Here is a 19,424-nt window from a genome sequence, read left to right as displayed (position 1 = left end):
ACACGTAGAAATTTCGGGATGTAGGGAATGAGGCCCTAACATATAACCTATTCTACTCAAAATGTTTAAAGGTCTGGAAAGAAAAAAATAGGGTTGGCCTGAAGTTTGGAGCAAAATTTATACAACACTATTTACGGGACGGCTGTTTTGATAAAACAACTTATGTTTATCCTTTGTCTGTTGGGTCCAGCCCTGAGATTGGGCTCAGCTGGCAAAATATATTCTCTAATGTGGAGTAATGATTTCCAAACTTTTCAGATAAATTAAAGTGAAATTTCCTAGTTTAAGTTTGTTTCTTAATACATTGTATACATGTAGTTCGATCATTAGTCAACGTTTCAAGGCACGATCTACACCTAAGGTAAGGTTCACCATTAATAATAGGGACCATAAATCCCTATTTCAAAAAGTACTCTTGATACCTTTTAATTGTTCTAGCAAACTTGTTGTAAGATCTGATTAAATAGTCATTTTTCATTTAAGTACAGGTGAAAAAGACTTGTAATGAACCAGAATTTCACCTGTCACTTTCTTACTGTTCGCTCGTCCCTGTGACATTAGTATTATCTTCAAGTCATAGTTTCCCAATCAAAATATTTTTAAGGCTTATGTCAGTTTTAGAGGGTTAGTTTGGTTAATACTGAATACTAATTCTAAATCCATTTATGGCTCAAAGGTAAGTTGTGATTTCACATTATGTAGAAACCAAAACAGGTGAGGGAGCACCATCAGTGCCCTCATATTATGGAACTGTTCCTCAACAAATCTCAACTATCATAAGTGACACATAAACACATAATCATATATTGTGTGGAATAAGTGACTATAGGGATTTAATCTATACAGTAGAAAAATTCCTTCTATCTTTTAGGTCAGGAGTCCCCAACCCCTGGGCTGCAGAACGGTACTGGTCCGTGGCCTGTTAGGAACATGGCCACAGAGCAGGGGGTGAGTGGCGGGCAGTGAGCAAAGCTTCGTCTGTATTTGCAGCCGCTCCACAGCGCTTGCATCACCACCTCAGCTCCACTTCAGACATGGGGCATTAGATTCCCATAGGAACACTGGTCCCTGGTGCCAAAAAAGCTGGGGACTGCTGTTTTAGATAAAGGTAAACATAAGTAGGAGGTGTGATATTTTTCTTGGGTACCCTAGAGGTGCATTCAAACCACTTTAGAGACCAGACCTATCAGCCCCTATACCCACATCCCAGGCGACACCCTACACTATCAGCAGCTTTCAACAGGAGAGTAGAAAAATTAGGTTGTGTACACAGTATGAGTGATGTGTGACAACTAATGAACTATTGTATCTTTCGTGAAGTCGCCAGTTTCTCTCAACTGTTGTCATATATGAAAGTGGTTCTAGATCATTTTGGTAAGAATTTAAGACCAATATCACATTTATAATACTAGAAAATAAAAATAGCATGAGTATTTAGCCAATAGATTGAGAAATTCACTGATATCATTCCAAAAAATTGTTAATGAGCCTGTGGTCTCCAAAGAAGGATCTATATATCAAATTACTTTTTACCTTATATTTTATACTTATGTTTATATATTACAATATTTTCCTTTATGTATTTGTTTACTTTCTTATCTGTTTACATAATTATATGTTATATACTTCTTAAAGTGCATAATTTATTAGTACGTGTACAAAATTTTTAAAAATACATGTACATATATTCTGGTGTATTACAAAAACTTTTGACCAAAAAACCTTGGAAACCACTGGGTTAGACTATGGGCATTTATCTCAGCCAGGAAATAAATTTTTAGTATTCAGGGGCTGAGGGTAGACGTGGAGATGATGCATACTAGAGTCACCTACACATACTGGCTGCCATCCAAGCCTTTTTATTCTACTCCACCCAAAGTTGCATCAATTTTGAGGAAGAGGTTGTCGGACATCTGTGTGCATGTGTGTGTACTTTAATGCCCATGTGATTCTGATGCGAACACCACCAGCGACAATCACAAACAGAGGAGTGCTAAGCAACTGCGCAACTCAGGTTGACTTAAGTACGATATAAAAATGGCAGTTCACAGAGAAATAAGGCAAAAGCTATCTTGGGCTTCTGAAGCTCCAAAATATAAAGTCTACAAAACTCAAACAGTCAAAAGGCCTACAGTTAGATATTTCTCAAAAGAAAGAAGTTGACTTAAAATTTTCAAAGATAAAAGAGGAAGTAAAACAAAACGAAATAGAAAGAGCCTTCTATAATTAAAAATGAACTAACGACAATTTTTAAAAAAAAAGAGAGAGAGAAAGAGAAGATTGAAAGTAAGTTGGTCCTCCCCTATTTGAATTTAGTTTAATCAATGTGGGCAAATTACCTTAAATGTCATGTCCTGAATATGAATTTCTGTGGAGATGCCACTGTGCCTTGTGCCAGTCAGTTCTACCTTGTTTGGATGAGTTAGACAGATATTGATACACGTGAGATCAGAGGGAAGGTGCCACTTTTGTAATGTGTTGATAAAGGCTTACATATCATCTAACCACATCTGAAATAATTACCTACCTATGATGCCAGTGCTATTCAAACCAGGCACCACTGTATTCTTGGGTGTGGTCAATGGCAGACCTTATAAGTCCAATCGTTTTCAGTGATGCAACTACCAAGCAAGAAGGTAACTGCATCCTGCCATGGAAATCTTCTAGTCAGGGTCCAAAACAGAGAGGCATAAAAGGGGAAGAGAGGAAGAGAGTGTAATGGTGAGGATTCCCCTACCGATGAGTTCCTCCCAGACGGAAGCTTTGTTTCCCCGCAAGCTCAGCTCCCGCTCCCAGGTCTCTGGCCTAGCCAGCTTCATCCGCTTCCCAGCTCTGCTAAAATCCCATGGTCCAGGGAGGCGACTTCGAGAAAATGCCTGTAGGTTGGAGGGGTATCTGGAACAGAGGAGGAAAAGCTTATCATTTCAAAGTCAGGTGAAAATAACTCAGGAAAGGTGAACCAATCAAAGCCAGTCAATCTAATTTATAGGCCATGTTGCCCAAACCAATGTTGCTGGCCTCCGAACTACAGTGGTTAGGGTCACGGATATTGGAAAGTCATGGAGTTACCCAAATGGAATGTACGTTCAGGGTGTATCTTCTCACCTGTAGCCCAGCAGGGCGTGGACATGCTGGGCAGGTTCCTGGATATGCAGTCTCTGTACCAACTTCTTCAGGGTGAATCTTGTTTGATTTTTTTTCTTTGGCACAACATTATAGTTCTCCTCAAACTGTGGAAATATCCCCAAATCCCACAGGGGTCATTTAATCTATGACCATGGTCGTTTTCTTCAGAAAGCAGAACCTAAGAACATCCTATATATATGAGGTCATTTCTTTCCCCAAAGTAGATTTGGGCAAAGAGTGGGAATTGGGAGTAAAAAACTCTAGCAACAAGAGCTCTTATGGCAAGCATAAGATAGCAGTGTTTTGGGGTCACTGTGTTTCATTTACACAAGACTGAACTATCAATGGTAAAATGGGATGATTGACTTGTGAAAAATAAGATGCGGATAGAATGAACAGAGAATACCTTGTTCTTAGAGGAAAAATAGGGAAAAGCAGCTCTTATTTAAATCACTGAGACTTGGAACAGGGAAATGGAGGCAAAAAAACAACGTAGGTTATAAGGAGTTAAAAAATTGAAAGAAGCTGGCTTTCAGAATCTTCTATAGTAGAAGAGCTAAGCTTGGGATATATTAATAGGATGAAGAGAAAAGATCAGTTGACCACCTGAGAATGTGTTTGCTTTTAATGCTAACATGTATTTGTCTAATAATCTATTTTAACGATGATGATGGTGATAGATAACACTTATTCAGTGCCAGGTATTGTTAGAAATACTTGAAATACAATAACTGATTTAATCCTCACAAAAACCCAATAAAGTAGATACTGCTATTATCCTCATTTTATATCTGAGGAAAGTAAGGCAAGAGAGGGTAAGTCATTTGGCCAAAGTCACGTGGCCCTCAAGTGCTGGTACTGTTGGGATTCAAACCCAGGTGCTCTCAATCCATATTCTATGCTCTTAACCACTAAGTGTAATGCATTGTCATTCATGCAAAAACAATTTGTTTGATTTGTGTTTGAAACTTCCTATGGAAGGTAGATATTTCATGTCTTCAACTCATTTATCCAGTGGACATGAGATCCATCAGTAAAGTATAATACCTAGAAGAGTGAAATGAGGAAATAAACAAAGCTTTTCCCAGTGCTCTCAAAACCTAACCCTGTAATCAGGTTCAGATTCCCCAGGTAGGAGACTGGCATGTGCCTACCACACCCATTATTATATCTCTAAATCAAATAGGATTCCATTTCTAAATATCAGTTGAGAAAAGACTGTACACGCACATACAGAACCACAGAACGAGGCACGTACCTTCTTCTGTTTATCCTTAACCTGCTGTTGAAGGTACTTTAGCAAATACTGCCGTGTCTCAGAAAATGGACGCTCCATCTTCTGTAGAGACAAGAGGAGCAGTTTCCAAAAGAGAAAGGAAGTTGGCCTTGGAGAGACCCATTCCAATAGCCCTGAAGGCCCATCTCTACCAAAAAAGGAAGCCAGCTAGGACAGATGCAGGCTCTGCCCTCTGCCTCAAGCTCTACTGGGCTCCTCTGCATTTCTCTGACTCCATTTGCTCCTGGTGATAGGAACATGTCAGATGTTTAGTGTGGGATCCCCCAGGGTCAGCATGTTCCTTCATCCCTCCCTTTTGAGAGAAAAGGGACCTGGGCTATGAATGACCAGGGTTGAGGCAGGGACTGACTGGAGGGTGTAGAGGTCTGCAGGGACGTCTCTTGGCCCGATGCTTCCGGGAGTTGTACTTGGCCAGCTGGTACTCATCAAACTGGGCAAATTTGTCTGTCATAGCAGCACGCAGGCAGGCAGGCAGAGGCACCAGCTTGTTCTTCTCTCCTTCTGCTAGGCTCTGTCAGAGAGAGAAAAGAGACCATCAGGAGTGAGCCTCAAACGAATCCTCCAAAACAAAAGAAGACCCTTCATGGGGTTAAATGAGAGCACAGAATAGGGAGGGAGTTCCCAACTCCAGCTCTAAAATTATAGTTTCTGTGGTACTGGGCTAGTCAACAGACTTCAATAATTCTCATTTTCTTCACTGTAAATACAATAGACCAATTTTTTTTAACTGTGGTCCAGTCTTTCTCAATTGTATTCTCTCTCTTGGGCATCTCATCCTGATACCAGGAGCTGTTGCTCCTGTCTGGACATCAAGGTTGAAGACAGCTCAGGGGAAGCCAAACTGTCTGAGATTTTCTCTAGGGATGCAGGGAACAAAGGAGAGGGAATCAAGTGAGGGCCAAGGCTCAGGGAGGTGAACATCATACCTGGTAGATCTCAGCTACCTGGATCCAATCAGAAGGCAGTTGGACAATGGCACAGAAATATCGTCGCAGGTGGGGGCGGCAGACTGGCAAGAAGGCAGCAATGGCTAAGACTTCGTTGGCTACATCCCGGACATTCAGCTGCTGCCTGGCATACAGAGATGCCTAGGGCACAGAATGATGAGGGTGAGCATTTCAGCCACTTCTCCCAGAGCTTCATGCTTTAAACTAACCTGCTTATCTAATCAACCTACATAAAACATTTACTGAGCCCTCCATATTGTCTATAAAATATAAGGTTCAAGCCTCTTGGCTTTGCATCTAAGTCCTCCATAATCTAGCTTGTATCCACCTTTGCAACATATCTTCTCCTGAGTCTACTTATCTCCCAAGTTAACCAGGCCCCTTCCCTCTTTGGAAGACCTCCCACCACCAGCATCTATTAAAGACTTATTAAGTGTGCAAGTGCTGATTGAACCTGCCATCTTCCAAAGTCTCGTAGAAGACATTTTTCCCCCTCTTCTTTGCTTCTGAAACATTCACTATCTACTATGCCATTTGCATTTACATAATATTTGGGAGTGTTCTGCCATTATAACAATACCATAAGCTCCTTAAGAGCCAAATTATGCTTCATTCTATCTATTGGTATGACTCTCAAGGCCCAGTACTGTGTACTTAGCGTGTGTACTTGCTGAACAAATGAACCCTCATATACTCCTTCCCAATCCCACCTGCCCCACTCCTCAGAGAACCCCAGGGACCAGACCTCCAACTCATCCAGAGACTCTACTCCCTTCCAAAGCACCTTCCACCTGCAGCATGAAGCTGGTAACCATCCCCCTCGCACACCATAAGCATGTTCCTAGCTCCCAGCTTTCCACACCCCCTCCTTTGTACCTTGAGGATAAACTCGGGCTCCAAAGGCGCAAGTTTACTACAGACTTCCAGAAGGGAAGCCTTGGTAGTGTCGGCTGCAATATTCATCTTTACATTTGATGCCACAGTGGAGCACAGCAAGCTCATTAGAGCCATCTGGGAATTGGGAAAGAGGGGGGAAGAAAGAGGAAATGAGGACCAACTTCAGCATCCACTCAGGCCAACTTACAAAATCAAGGACAGAGAGAATGGACCCCAGATTCAGGTATATATTTGTCTAACCCAGAGGTTAGAAAAGGGGATTAGGAAGTGAGAAATGAGAGCTCGGGGCCGCCCTTCCTTCCCTTTCCACCTGTGAAGGTCTGGTTCAGCTTTAGGGCACCACGCCTCCCACCCACCCCCACACTTTTCCCTCCACTACCATCAACCCCTCCCACTATGAAACTTTTACCTTGTTTTCCTGAAGGGCCTGGTCTGTGGGCTCAAGATGAGATTCTGAGTCCCCAGGGGTGAGCATCAGGGCCAACTCCTCCACTTCCTCCTCCTCTTCCAAGCTTAGACTATAACAAGGCATTTGAGCCTCTGCCCATTCCTTTTCTTCTGACTTCTTCTCTCCTGAAGAGGACCAGTGACCCTAGGGATGGTGGCAGTTATTAATTACAGCATGCATCCACAACCCCTCGAACATGGAGAGATCTGAAGGCAGCTCCCAGGGACACAAAGAGTCTGCATCTATCCTCTAGTACCAACTCCTTTCCCTTCACACCCAGTACTGATCTGTCCTGTCTGGTATAGAGATCTTACTGTCACACATACCACCTTCCCCAACTAAACCTTCTGAGCTTTGCTCAGATCTCATGATCTTTCCCCTTGCTTTCATCTTATTGATGTCACAGCCTAGAGCCTGACCTCACACCCGCTCCCCAACCCCCCCACCCCCCACCCCACCACACAGACACACATACCTCCTATCATGCTATTATTCTGTAGTCAGAATAAAAAGGGCCACATCCCAGGTCAATTCCTTAGCAACTTGAGCTGCTTAAACTCTAAACCTCAGCTTCCTCATCCCCTATCTGATGGGGCCACTAGAAGATTAAATGGGATATTGTGTATATGACTTCTAGCAAGTTGCAAAGCCCTAAATAAAACATGGCAGTAGCTGTCATCCTGACAATGACCCTGTGAGGCAGATTTTCATTGACCTCATTTTAAAGGTGAGAAAATTAAAGATTCAAAAGGTTAAGAATTCTGCCCAAGGTTGTATGGCTTGAAATTAGCAGAGACAGTATAGGGCTCAGATTAACCTTTCCTTCTGTCCTAATCTCAAGGCTTTGGAGAAGAATGTGTGTCTGTCTACCGATTCTGACATGTATACTAAATGCTCATGTATATGTGTACAACTGGACATGTATTTGCATGTGCACATACATGAAGCTGGGAAGGGTATAGCAGATGTGTCTCATGCCTGAGATAAGATCTCGAAAGCACCTGATTTGACTCTGCTACTGCAATATCATGCTGGCTCTCCTCCTGAGCAGATGCTTTCTAATGACAAGGCCTGTTTTTTACTCTACAGTCCAGAATCTCTGAATTAGATATGTAATAAGGGTAATGATGCTGATGAAGATAGCCCTGGGCTAAAAGATACCTCAGGAAGAGGCTCTGAAGAGAAAAGGTACACAGACACAGAGCAATACAAAGAGACACCGTGGCACTGAAAGCTAGGGACTAGAGCATCCAACAGACATGACCAGAGTTAAGACGAGCATCTGGAGCTATTACCAAAGCTGTTTCTCGAGTTCTCTCTGTGACAGATACGGATTTCAGGGCCCTGGGGTTGGTCAGAAGGCCTAGTCCATCAGAGAGGCACTCAGCCCTGCAGTCTGGAGGCTCAGAAAACAGATGGTTGCTGGTATTCAGGCTACGCAGATCAGCTCGCACCAGGGGAGATATCTGGGGACCCTGGGGCACAGAGCTGGCAGACACAGTGCTCTTTAGAATGGGGAGCGTGGCCAGGCACCGGTTCTCCAAGGAGAGAATGTCCAAGTGGGCAGACACATGCCCCTGTGGTTTCTCCATGGCCTTCAGGTCAGGGAGCATGGCCAGGCACCGGTTCTCCAAGGAGAGGATGTCCGAGCGGGCAGACACTTGCCCATGAAGTTTCTCCAAGGTCTTCAGATTAGGAAGCGTGGCAAGGCACTGGTTCTCCAAGGAGAGGATGTCTGAGAGGACAGACACATTCCCGTGTGGTTTCTCCATGGTCTTCAGGTCAGGAAGTGTGGCCAGGCACTGGTTCTCCAAAGACAGAATGTCTGAGTGGGCAGACATGTGCCCATGGAGTTTCTCCATGGCTGGAGCCCAACCAATATATCCTAAAAGGAGAAAAGGTGATGAGCACTTAGCTATACTGGGAGTGCATTTGCACTGGGAATATATCTTTCCCATAGCCCTCCTGGTAATGCCAGTGACCTGCAGGCAGAGCATAACCAATATTTCTTTTGCCAGAACTGGGTTCATTATAAGGATGTATTCAGGGAGTATTATACAGCAGGGGTCCCCAACCTCCAGAACTGGGCCACACAGCAAGGGGTGAGTGCTGGGCCAGTGAGCAAAGCTTCATCTATCTGCAGCTATTCCCCATTGCTAGCATCACCACCTCAGCTCCACCTCAGATCGTAAGCATTAGATTCTCATAGGAGCACCAGTTCTTGGTGTCAAAAAGGTTGGGAATTGCTGTTCTTCATTGAGAATACAGGGGGTACTCTGAGAGAGAGGAGGAGAGAGAGGTAAGGCAGAAGCTTAAGAGCTTAACCAGAAGCTTAACCAGCTACTGTCCTGGTTTTCCTCTTAACTCTGACCATAACTGGTTGAGGTTTCCTTCTCTATTCTTTGAATATTAATGCTCCTTAGAGTTCTATTCTAATCATTCTATATACCTTCCCAGTATGGCCTTACCTATTCTGTGACTCCAAATAACATTTTTATAGGTGACATCTCACAAATTTATTCCTTGACCTAAATCTCATCTGAGCTTCATACTCATTTACCCATTTGCCCATTGGACATGTTCATTTAGATGACATAAAGGTACAAACTCCGTAGATCCCACTCCTGCATCTTCCCCAAAGCTATCCCCTCTCCTTTGCCCCTTCTGCTTACAGGGATTTGGAGTAAAATAGACTTGAGTTTAAATCCTTAGAGGACCTTAAATCTACTTGGGACCTTGAGCCAGTTACTTAAACTCTGTGTGCCTCAGTTTCTTCATTTACAAAATTGAGATAAACGCCTCCCCACAGAGTTGCTATAGGAATACCTGAGAAAAAATATATTAAGCCCTTAAAGCAGTGCCCGGTGCTCAGTAAGTATTCAATAAATGGAATCTATGGTTATTATCACCCAATAAGCTACCAAATCCTATTGATTCTACTCCCTCAGTGTCTCTCACATCTATCTAATTCTCTCCATTCTGCCTGCCATCACCTTTCCTGGAAACTTTCAATTCATGTGGCACACAGTATGTAGATGTCTAAAGGCGCTACCCAACACATACCCCAGCCACCGTTTACTACATTACCTTGTTTATTTTATCATGATAAAAAATTATCTTGTTTACTTGTTTGCCTACTTGTTCACTATTTCTCCTTACTAAAATAGAACTCCTTAAGTGTCAGGACTCCTTTGGTCTTGTTTCTCTCTGTATGCTCAGCATCACACATATAACCTGGCTTCTGATCATCTCCTATCTAACTTAATCTTTAACCATACAAATTCTTTTCAGTTTATGAACTGCCAGGGTTCTCTCTTGATTCTGGATCTTTGCACGGGTAGATGCCTGCAACACTCTTCCTTCTACCAAAACCACCCTCTTACCCAAACCTTCCTTTACCAGGCCAAATTTTACTTTCCTCTCACTCTGCAGGCCTCAATTTAAATGTCAGTTCCTTCAAGGAGCCTTTGTTGACACCCAGTACCAGTCTAGTTTAGGTGGCCCTATGTTCTCATAATGCCATACCTCTTCTATCATAGAACGCATCCTCTGTATTATAATTGCCTGTTCGTCTTTCACCTCACCAGACTACAAATTCCTGAGGACAGAGACCCTTTTAGTCTTATTTACCACTGTTTCTACAATGCCCTAGTCAGTGGTTTCAGAGGCTTTTGCAAATCTAATGAAAGCTATGGAGCTTTTTCTCAGAAAAACATCAGTATTTCGCATTCAATTTTCAAGGAGTCCATCCACAGACCTCTTAGAATCTCCAATAACTGCAAATTAAGAATCTCTGACAGAATGCGTTAACTTATATCATTAGGAATATATTTACTTATTTGGACAAATGTTTATCTCCTATTTAAGTGTTTTAGCAGTAAGTATGTTTTTAAGTCAATCACTTAAACCTTAAATGCAAGAGCTTGTAAACAGGAACGTACAATACTTCCAAGAAAACGTGAATGAACTGACAATCCAGGACCAGAAGGGACAATGGATATCTCTCACTGGACATCAGTGTGGGCAAATTACAAGAATGATGGCCTCTGCGTCCTGTACACTACCCTCATGTCTTTGCACTATATAAGCCCCAGGAGGAGTGGGAATCTCAAAATTAACTCAAGATTAAAAAAAAAAAAAAAAAGGAGTCTCAAAAGTTAACAGAAAAATACAGTTAAATAGTTTTTGCATTCTGGAGTTTGTGAAAGGAGATTCAGCTGTGGGGCACAAAGGAAAAGTCCCCACTCCCCATCTCCAGTTCATTCGCCAGGGATAACCACTGCTAACAGTTTTATATGAAGTTTCAGACACTTTCTATGCATATACGAATATATGTATATGCCTCCTCCACCATTACCACCACCCTTTTTTTTCTTTGGGTCACACAAAGGGGATCATACTTCAGACATTATCCTATATTTGATATGTCTTGGAGACCTTGCCATATTGACACATTAATACCCACCTCACTTTTAAATTGGCTATATGATATTCTGTCCTGTTTACTCCTCACAGCCTGGGTTTCGATTACTCCGAATAGTGCTCAAACCACCACTGTTTGTAGCAGCTACGCTCTCCTTCCGAGGAACACTCCCACCCCCCGCCCCCGGCCCCCGTCCCCCGTCCCCTGTCCCCGAAGCTGCGGACAGGAGCCGGGCAGACAGATCCCTCCAGAGCCTGGGCCGCCTTCGGCCCTTCCCACCGACTCCCGGCAGCGCAACCCGGCGCCCCAGAACACCGGGCCAGGGGGGCTTCTACCTGCGCTCGGAGCCTCCCCGGAGCCACCGGCAATAGGAAGCAGGAGGCGGACTCCCGCTAGCGCTGGTGAGAAGAGTGGGAGCAGGAGGAGGAGGCGGCCAGGGTGCGGCCAGGGGACTGCGCGCGTGCGCGCGGAGTCGCGCAGCCGGCGAGGCCGGGCGGTGGCTGCGCAGATTCAGATTCCCGGTTCACAGTGCCACTGTAGAGAACATGGGGCGTGAGTTTGGTGCACGCCCATTTTTCTCTTCCTGGTCTTCCTTTCTCTGGTCCCTCAGGCTTCCTCTCTACCAAAGTCCCCTGTTTTGCTACAGTGCCACTCCTTTCTCCTGTTTTATCTTCGAACGCCGGTTCTTGACAAAGATTTTGATAGGTTCACTGCCTACCTGGACACCTTTTTTTCCTGGTGTCAAAGATAGTTGGACTCTTAATGCATCCGAAAGTTAATTTGTGAAAATAGACTTATAAGAAGACAGAAAGTCTAAAGTTATAGCCTGTGACCAGGTGCAGATATGGCATAATTAAGGCAGAGTGTACTGAGAGCAGCCAATACGCTTCTGGGGGCAATCCGCGGATTCAGATACCTGCTTGGAGCCATTCCGAATGGCTAAGGCAGAACCCTTTCCCAGGAGGTAGGGCCAGGCTCAGGGAAGAGACAAGTGACCTTTAGCACGATAATGCTAGTGCTTTCATGAAGAGCAGGGCCAAACAGGTAGTAGCTGGAGAAAAAGGTTCACCTTGAGTAAAACAGGTTATCTGTCTTCTGAAAAATATCGCTTTCCTTAGGTAGGTACCCTTCATTCTCAGATAACAACTGAGCTTCAGCTCAGAATTGGAGCATCCTGTCTTCTCAATTTATTGAGCCGGATCACACCTTCTTCCTTAGATTGCCACCCTTACCACCCACCCATCAGTCCCAACACTCCGTTTTCATAACAAATATTGTATGTCCCCTTTATCCTACTGAACTACAATTTATAAATATAATTTACCTACACACAACTTTAAAATTAATAAAATATCCTAAGGAGATAGGACGGAATAGTAGAAGAAAGGTGATTTATTATAAAATACTATGTGTTAAGAAATGTAAATATTTGGGCACCACATTCAAAAAGACATAATGTGGTACTCAGATGCATGCCTCTCTATAGAGAATCACCTTGAATGTAACAGATACAAATGCAGTATGAGACAGGGGTGTTGGGATGGTGATTAAAATACCACAAACAGAGTTGCTCATATGGCATGATTTTCCAAAATGATGAATAAGTTCTGGCAGATTTTCAAACAAAACAAGGTATGATCATCCCATGATATTCATTATAGTTGCATTTCTGGAAAGCTCAGTGTATATTAAACTCTCCATAAAATGCCTTGTGTTTACATTTAAATTTAAGTTAGATCCTAATTACAGTGGCTTTACAACTACATACATGAGTGATTGGCAAGACAGTTAAAGTTGTCAGAGATCCAGGAATGTCCCTCACCATGTGGGACATCATGTGGGACATGACTGCTGAATACCTAGCAATCTTGGACCCTGCCCATTGAATGTCTACTCTTATCATTGTGAGAGCCAAAAAAAGAAGCCTCCACAAATTTCTAAACCACCTGCTAGGGTACCACCCTTGGCGGTCTATCTGTAGGGGAAGGGGAGAAGTTTGAGAGTGAGCACAAGACTTAGGAAACCTGAAAGAAGAGGCTGTGCAAGGAGACTAAAGTAGGGGGATATTGAAGAGAAGGAAAAGAGAGGGGAGTGCATTTATGACTTTCCTTCCAAAGTCCTAAATCTATAAGGCTTTCCATCCTTGGAATATACATTAGATAATTGTCCCAACCTCAGGGCCTCCTACTCTGTTGCTCTCTGTGAGAACTACCTGCCCCACCAGTGAAAGAACAGCATGTACAGACACTTCCATCCTAGTCCAATAAGCATTAAAGCATCTGATCTGAGGACACTGGTGATGCGAGAAGAATAACAACTGCTGACCATGACTTCCTGATTGACCCAGAAGATCTAGAGTTTACTTTCTGGTTAGCCACAGCAGCAAAGAAATTCAAGTCCAGCAAGACTTGTGCACTGGAATCACTGAAGATCTTTAAAAGATTCCAAAACCCAGGGCATACCCCAGAGCAATTAAATTTCAATCTCCAGGGTAGGACTCAGACATCAATAGTTTTTGAAGCTCTCCAGATGACACTATTGTACAGATAAGTTTGGGAACCTCTGTCCTAGGATCTTGCTAATCAAAATGGACTGTGGACCAGCATTGTCAGCATCACTTTGTTAGAAATGCAGACTCTTGTTGCAGCCGCCAGCCCCTGAAAGACACACAGACCACCAGAACTCAGTGAGTTACAGGAAACACACTCTTTATTCAGCCAGCTGGGTCTGCCAGGGTCTATGCAGACCCCAAATTAAGCAGCCCCAAAATGTAGAGGTACAGGGTTTTTAAGCCCAAAATCCCATTCTTCATTTTGTCTGAACACAAAGGTCCATTTTTCTTCTATTCACTGCCTGTCAACTCACAGGTCAGGTGCGTAAGTGGGGTAACAGGAGCAGAAAGCTTGTTTAGAATGTTATGTTCCTATAATCAAAGGCCTATTTTCCCATAGCGATAGTCAAACAGTAGTTTCCAGTAAGAGTCATTTTTTCAGCCACTACACTCTCAGGCCCCACCCCACTGACTGAATCAGAATCAGTAATTTAATAAGATTCCCAGGTTATTCTCATATTAAACTTTGAGAAGCACTGGTCTAGATAAGTGGGGTGAAGCCTGAGAACCTACATTTCCAAACACTAAGGGCGAGGCCCAGTAGTCTGTGCTAATTTAACAAGCTCTCCGGGCAATTTTGATAGTGCTAAAGTTTAAGAACCTCTGACTAAAATTAGGATTGTTGCTCACCTCAACCCCCTTGAAAATGTCTGATTCAGGAGACCTGAGATAGAACCCAATAAATCGCATTTCTAGCACATTCTCAGGTAATGGTGATCCTGATCTCTTATCCGGGGACATTTTGAAAACCACTGGTCTAGACTGAGTCCCCAGACAATAATTACCTACCTACCCCCACTGCAGCTTAATAAGAAATGTCCCTGCCACATGTGAATTTTGTTTATGCATATATATGTATATGTATATATATACACACATACATACATATATGTATATATATACATATATGTATTTTATATTATATATATATATATATGTAAACTCACAGGGCGATCTGATGATAACTGTCTAACTGGCCAGATCATGGCGGGTAGTCACGCCCCAAGCATATAACTTCTTTAGTAAAAGGTTTATTGCTGCCAGTAAGCAAGCCCTGTCCATTGTTCTTATGTATCTAGGTTAATGCACCATTGAAATGCCAGAAGTAATCCTCTTATTTAGACCCCTCAGAGCATAACCACCCTCAAAAGAGCCCATAATCTTAACTATCTTGTATTTTGCTTTCTCCCACTTTCATGTTATTTTCCTTATATTTCCTCCTTAATTCCAACTGTAAAAAAGAAACTGCAAAACTGTCATTCTCAGGAGCATTTGAGTTGAGATCTTGCTTCCTGGCATTGTCATCAGTTTGGCTCAAACAAAATCTTGCAAAAATTCTTTACAGGTTTGGGCTTCTTACACTGATATCTCTAAAGGATATTTCAGTTGGATTTTGAGGGAGCCAGATAACCTACCTCTGTCTTGCAACAGAAAAAATCTCTCGATGGCAAGATGTTTACAAAATCCAAATTCAGCTTTCTTTCCCATGGACAGTGCTAAATGCATATTACAAATATTTGTTCCTTTAAGTCTTCCTTTTCTAAACTAGCTACTCTTGAGTTGAAGAAATTTTCCTTCAGATTACTGTCATTGATGAAATTGGGGAGTCTTGCCAATCGGATAACTATACTAGAGCTGAGAAGGCATCCCGTTCCCCACTGGGTTAACTCTCATGGAGCTGTCTTATTTTTTCTTATGTCCAAGTACGTAAAGGATGACTCACTTTCTTCTCCACATATAGCCTGCACCTCTAATTGTTGATCAGTGGTACTCAGCTGCATTGTTTAACTGATGAGTTTAGTGTCCAGAGTGATTTCTTTCCGGGCTGAAAGAATACCATCCCCTCAGCCCTTAGCAGCCCCTTTATTAAAGGCCCTACCGCCTATTAAAATTGCTCACCTCTTCTAGTTAGTTTTATTGCACACTTCATGTCCCATCCCTCACTTTAATTTGACATTTGTTAAGCACCTATGAAGTGTGAAGGATGGTGTGTAAAATGTATAAACATACCTCCTGAAGGCTTCGCAGTCTCACAAAGGAGAAAGACATATTCAGAAGTCACAAAAATACTAAAAAAACAAACTACATGGTTGTATGAGAGAGAGACCTTGACCAACTTCCTTGAGGGGATAGACTTTGAACTGGGGAGGCCAAGCTTCTGATAAGAAGTGGAAAAGGGAGTGAGAACCTGGAGAATATAAACACCATTGGTTCCGATCATATATTTTTCCCCTTTGTGATTAACTACCGTTAGATTCACAGCTTGTGTTTCTGTTCAGTCAAACCATTGCCAACCTTAAAGCATCGCACAAGTTGTAATATATGTACAAGCACTTACTCTATCATAGTCCTTGACATCCCAGAGCAGCCTTTCTGGGCCATCTGAAAGACACAGAAGCCAATCTGCAAGTTACATGAACTTCAGAGCCTTCTCTCTTCTAACTCCTCTGACTCAAAACAATTGTGCATTTGGTCTCTGATCTATTGACATTTACTAACATTTTTCTTCACCTTCCTTCAAGTGCTATTTCTCACTGTGAGCCATCTTTCCCTGACTAGTCATTGTTGCCAGGCATGATAGATTAAACTAGGCCACAAATTCTTTGCTTTTCCTCCCATTGAGAAGTGGAGTCCAATTTCTAATTTCGTTAATCTGGACTGACCTAGTGACTTGCTTGACTAATATATGTGGCAGAAGTGACAGTTTAGGGCATCCGAGACTAGATCAAAGAACCCTTCTTGAACCTTTAACCCAGAGTTCTAAAATACTACCTCTGGGAGCCCTGAGCTGTCAAGTAAATCCAACTACCCTTAGATTGCCATGCTGAAGAGGCCACATATGTGTGCTTCAGTTAACAGTCTCAGCTGAGCTCAGTTTCCAGCCATCCCCACGAGGGCACCAGACATGTGAACAAAGCTGTCTTGGGCCCTCTAGACTATCCTATCTACCAATTGAATACAACCAAGTAATTTCCATTGATGAACATGGAACAGAAGAATCATCTAGCTGAACCCTGCCTAAGTTTAAGTGAAAGTGACGACACGTAATATTATGAGAAATATAGTAAAAATGGTTGTCGTTTCATGTCACTAAGTTTTAGGGCAGTTTGTTATGCAGCATTAGATAACTGGCACATTAGACCTGCAATGTGTAAGGCTAGATTACATTGTTGTCATCCTACTTTCCTTAAATATTTTAAAATACCTAATTATTAACACTTTGGAACTATGCAATAGTTCCATGTAGTTGAATTGCTCATCTTGGGAGGTGGGTTAGCTGAGATAGATGCTGACCTCTGTGGCAAATATATCTTCCAGGACAAGGAGACTCAAATCCATGGGAATGGTTACAGTCCTTCATCATTCATTCAACAAATATTTATTCATTGGTATCATCAAATTAATCAACATCCAAGCCAACCTCTGGGGTATATGCAGTGAAGTCACATTTCCCTAATAGCTGTATAGCCCCAGGTTAGGGTCAAAAACTGCAAAGAAACACGGAGATAACCTATAAGGTTTAGTACTTCCTCTCACCCTTGTGCCCTAATATCTGGTCTTTGTAATCAGAGAAATGGCCCTGTTTCTCAGCCTACAGAGGTCTTGATGCAAGACCATTAATAGATTTAATATATTGTTCCCATATGTTCTTCTATCCTTTTGCATAGAAATTTAATATCAACTTCCATTCCCTCTCAGAATATTTGTTAAGGAGTGTTAGCAATTAATAACCCCTGCTATCTAAAACTCAGTCAACTTTAGCACTTGCTCATTAGCAAACAGGTGTTTGAACAAAGTGATCGGAGGCCATTTTGGGTGGCAACATTCTAGACTTGTAGCCACAATAGAAATTTACCCAAATTAGTTATCCATATTAGTTACTATGGCCAGGCACCCTAGCCAACCTTACTGATAGAGCCCTAGCCTCTGAGTTCCCCTCCTTAGGCATATTCTGGAGGCTGCTGGGAGACCTACTGGACCTGTGCAGCCAGGTAGGTGATGAAGGGCTGGCATCGTTACTTTAGCATTTAGCAAATCCATAAAGAGAAAAAGCAGACCCATTCAGTGTATAGGGGAGGGACTAAAACATATATTACGATCAGATAAAAAATACGATGCTGTGGACTAGTGATACTAGAGGCTCTAAACAGAGCCTGAACAACCTTACCTGGAGTTTGCTAGCCACATTTTCATAGTTAGAGACAAACAGCTATTATCACTTTTGTAATTGCTCATTCATTTCTCACTGGACAATTAGACCAAAGGGTTCAAATGACTTGCCCAGGTTGAACAGCCGGTGAGATACAGAGCTAGGGCTAGAACACAAGTCTCTTGATTCCCAGTCCAGTGCTTGGCCACAGTAACGCTTGTTCCCTTAGACATTATTTTTAGCATTATTGTCTACAGAACGCTACCTGTTAAAATGAACTGCTGCCCTGGAGGGCTTTTTCATGAAAACATTAAAAGAGTCTGTCAGCAGTTCACAGGTGTTGGAAGATAGGGCTTACCTGAGGAAAAGATACTCATGTCAAAACATAATCATATTAAAAACATGGTCAGGATACCTAATCTCATATAGGATTTGAATGCTACCTCTAAGTGGTTAGGGCATTTCAAAGTAAATTTTGTATGTCAAAATAGTGGACTTGGGGAAACATTTTAATGGCTTATAGTAGTAATGAAACAAAATATGGGGATTAGGATAGCCCCAGGAGGACTGGAATACTTGGCCACCATGTTAATCTAAGATGGGGGTGGAGGTGATATAATATAGCATAGTAATTAAACATGCACTCTGGAGTCCAACAGATGTGTGTTTAAATCCTGCTCTGTTATGAAGGAGCTGTAAACCTAAACTGCAGAAGAAAATAAGGTAAATAATCTCATAAACCCTGAATGGAGCAACAGACTGGTCCCTGAGTCTACAGATTTCTACGTTCTGGTCCATTTCTTCTAGGTTATTAAATTTGGTGTTACATACTTTTTCTTAGTATTCTTGTATGATCCTTTGTATTTCTGCAGTGTCTGTCATACTTTCCCCTTTCATCTCTGATTTTATTTGTGTCCTTTCTCTTTTTTCTTTACTGAGTCCAGCCATGGGTTTGTCTATTTTATTAACCTTCTCAAAGAACCAGCTCTTTGTTGCATTTGTTTTTTCTGAGTCTGAACTTATGATAGTGGTACATCCAAGTGGAGGTGAGGGCTGCTGAAAAATTCAGATTTGAAACCTAAGTGAGTCATTAAGGCTTGAGATAGAGGAGAAGTGAGCATTCAGAAGAACATAAAGCAAGGTAAAAGAACATGGACAACGTAGAATTAGGCACAGGAGACAAAGGCTCATGTGGTCCAACACACTTATTGGTACTAAACAAAAACCTGCATGCCCCATTTATCCAGTTCCTTAAGTCAATCTTGGAAAGACAGGAGCAAAAACAGAAATTCTACCCTCATCAACAAAGAAGGTTGAAGGAGGGGTATAGGGGAGCCACTAGGGGAGTATCTAAAATGCCTTGGTTCATTATGTGATTTATCAAAGATAAGAATCCTGAGCCTCTACACATTCACCAAACTGTGGCCTAATCCCTAAGTTGCCATGATTTCACAGTCTGTATTATCGTTCTGTCCCAATTCCTGATTCTCACTGCACTTGCCTTCTAGGGTTGAAATACTACCCT

General features: G+C 42.4%; 1 protein-coding gene across 5 annotated transcripts in view; it reads right to left on the bottom strand.

The window, feature by feature from the left end:
• Nucleotides 1–11,622, bottom strand: part of TEP1 (telomerase associated protein 1) — a 35,334-nt gene extending 23,712 nt beyond the window's left edge. For 2 of the 5 annotated variants that reach the window (XM_036239095.1, XM_036239100.1), the window contains exons 1-8: nt 8,011–8,577; nt 6,677–6,859; nt 6,247–6,381; nt 5,350–5,511; nt 4,773–4,934; nt 4,385–4,465; nt 3,106–3,230; nt 2,738–2,895 (exon numbers count right to left, since the gene is read on the bottom strand). In XM_036239095.1, the coding sequence (XP_036094988.1) occupies nt 2,738–2,895; nt 3,106–3,230; nt 4,385–4,465; nt 4,773–4,934; nt 5,350–5,511; nt 6,247–6,381; nt 6,677–6,859; nt 8,011–8,577 (1,573 nt within the window). Of the gene's footprint in view, nt 1–2,737; nt 2,896–3,105; nt 3,231–4,384; nt 4,466–4,772; nt 4,935–5,349; nt 5,512–6,246; nt 6,382–6,676; nt 6,860–8,010; nt 8,601–11,180; nt 11,295–11,473 lie in introns of those variants that run through there. The other 3 variants (XM_036239096.1, XM_036239098.1, XM_036239099.1) reach the window with 3 other exon arrangements.
• Between the last annotated feature and the right edge of the window lie 7,802 nt (nt 11,623–19,424).

Source organism: Rousettus aegyptiacus, unplaced genomic scaffold, assembly GCF_014176215.1.
Source record: "Rousettus aegyptiacus isolate mRouAeg1 unplaced genomic scaffold, mRouAeg1.p scaffold_m13_p_3, whole genome shotgun sequence".
Lineage (NCBI taxonomy): Eukaryota > Metazoa > Chordata > Mammalia > Chiroptera > Pteropodidae > Rousettus > Rousettus aegyptiacus.
This window is presented reverse-complemented; position numbering and strand designations above follow the sequence as displayed.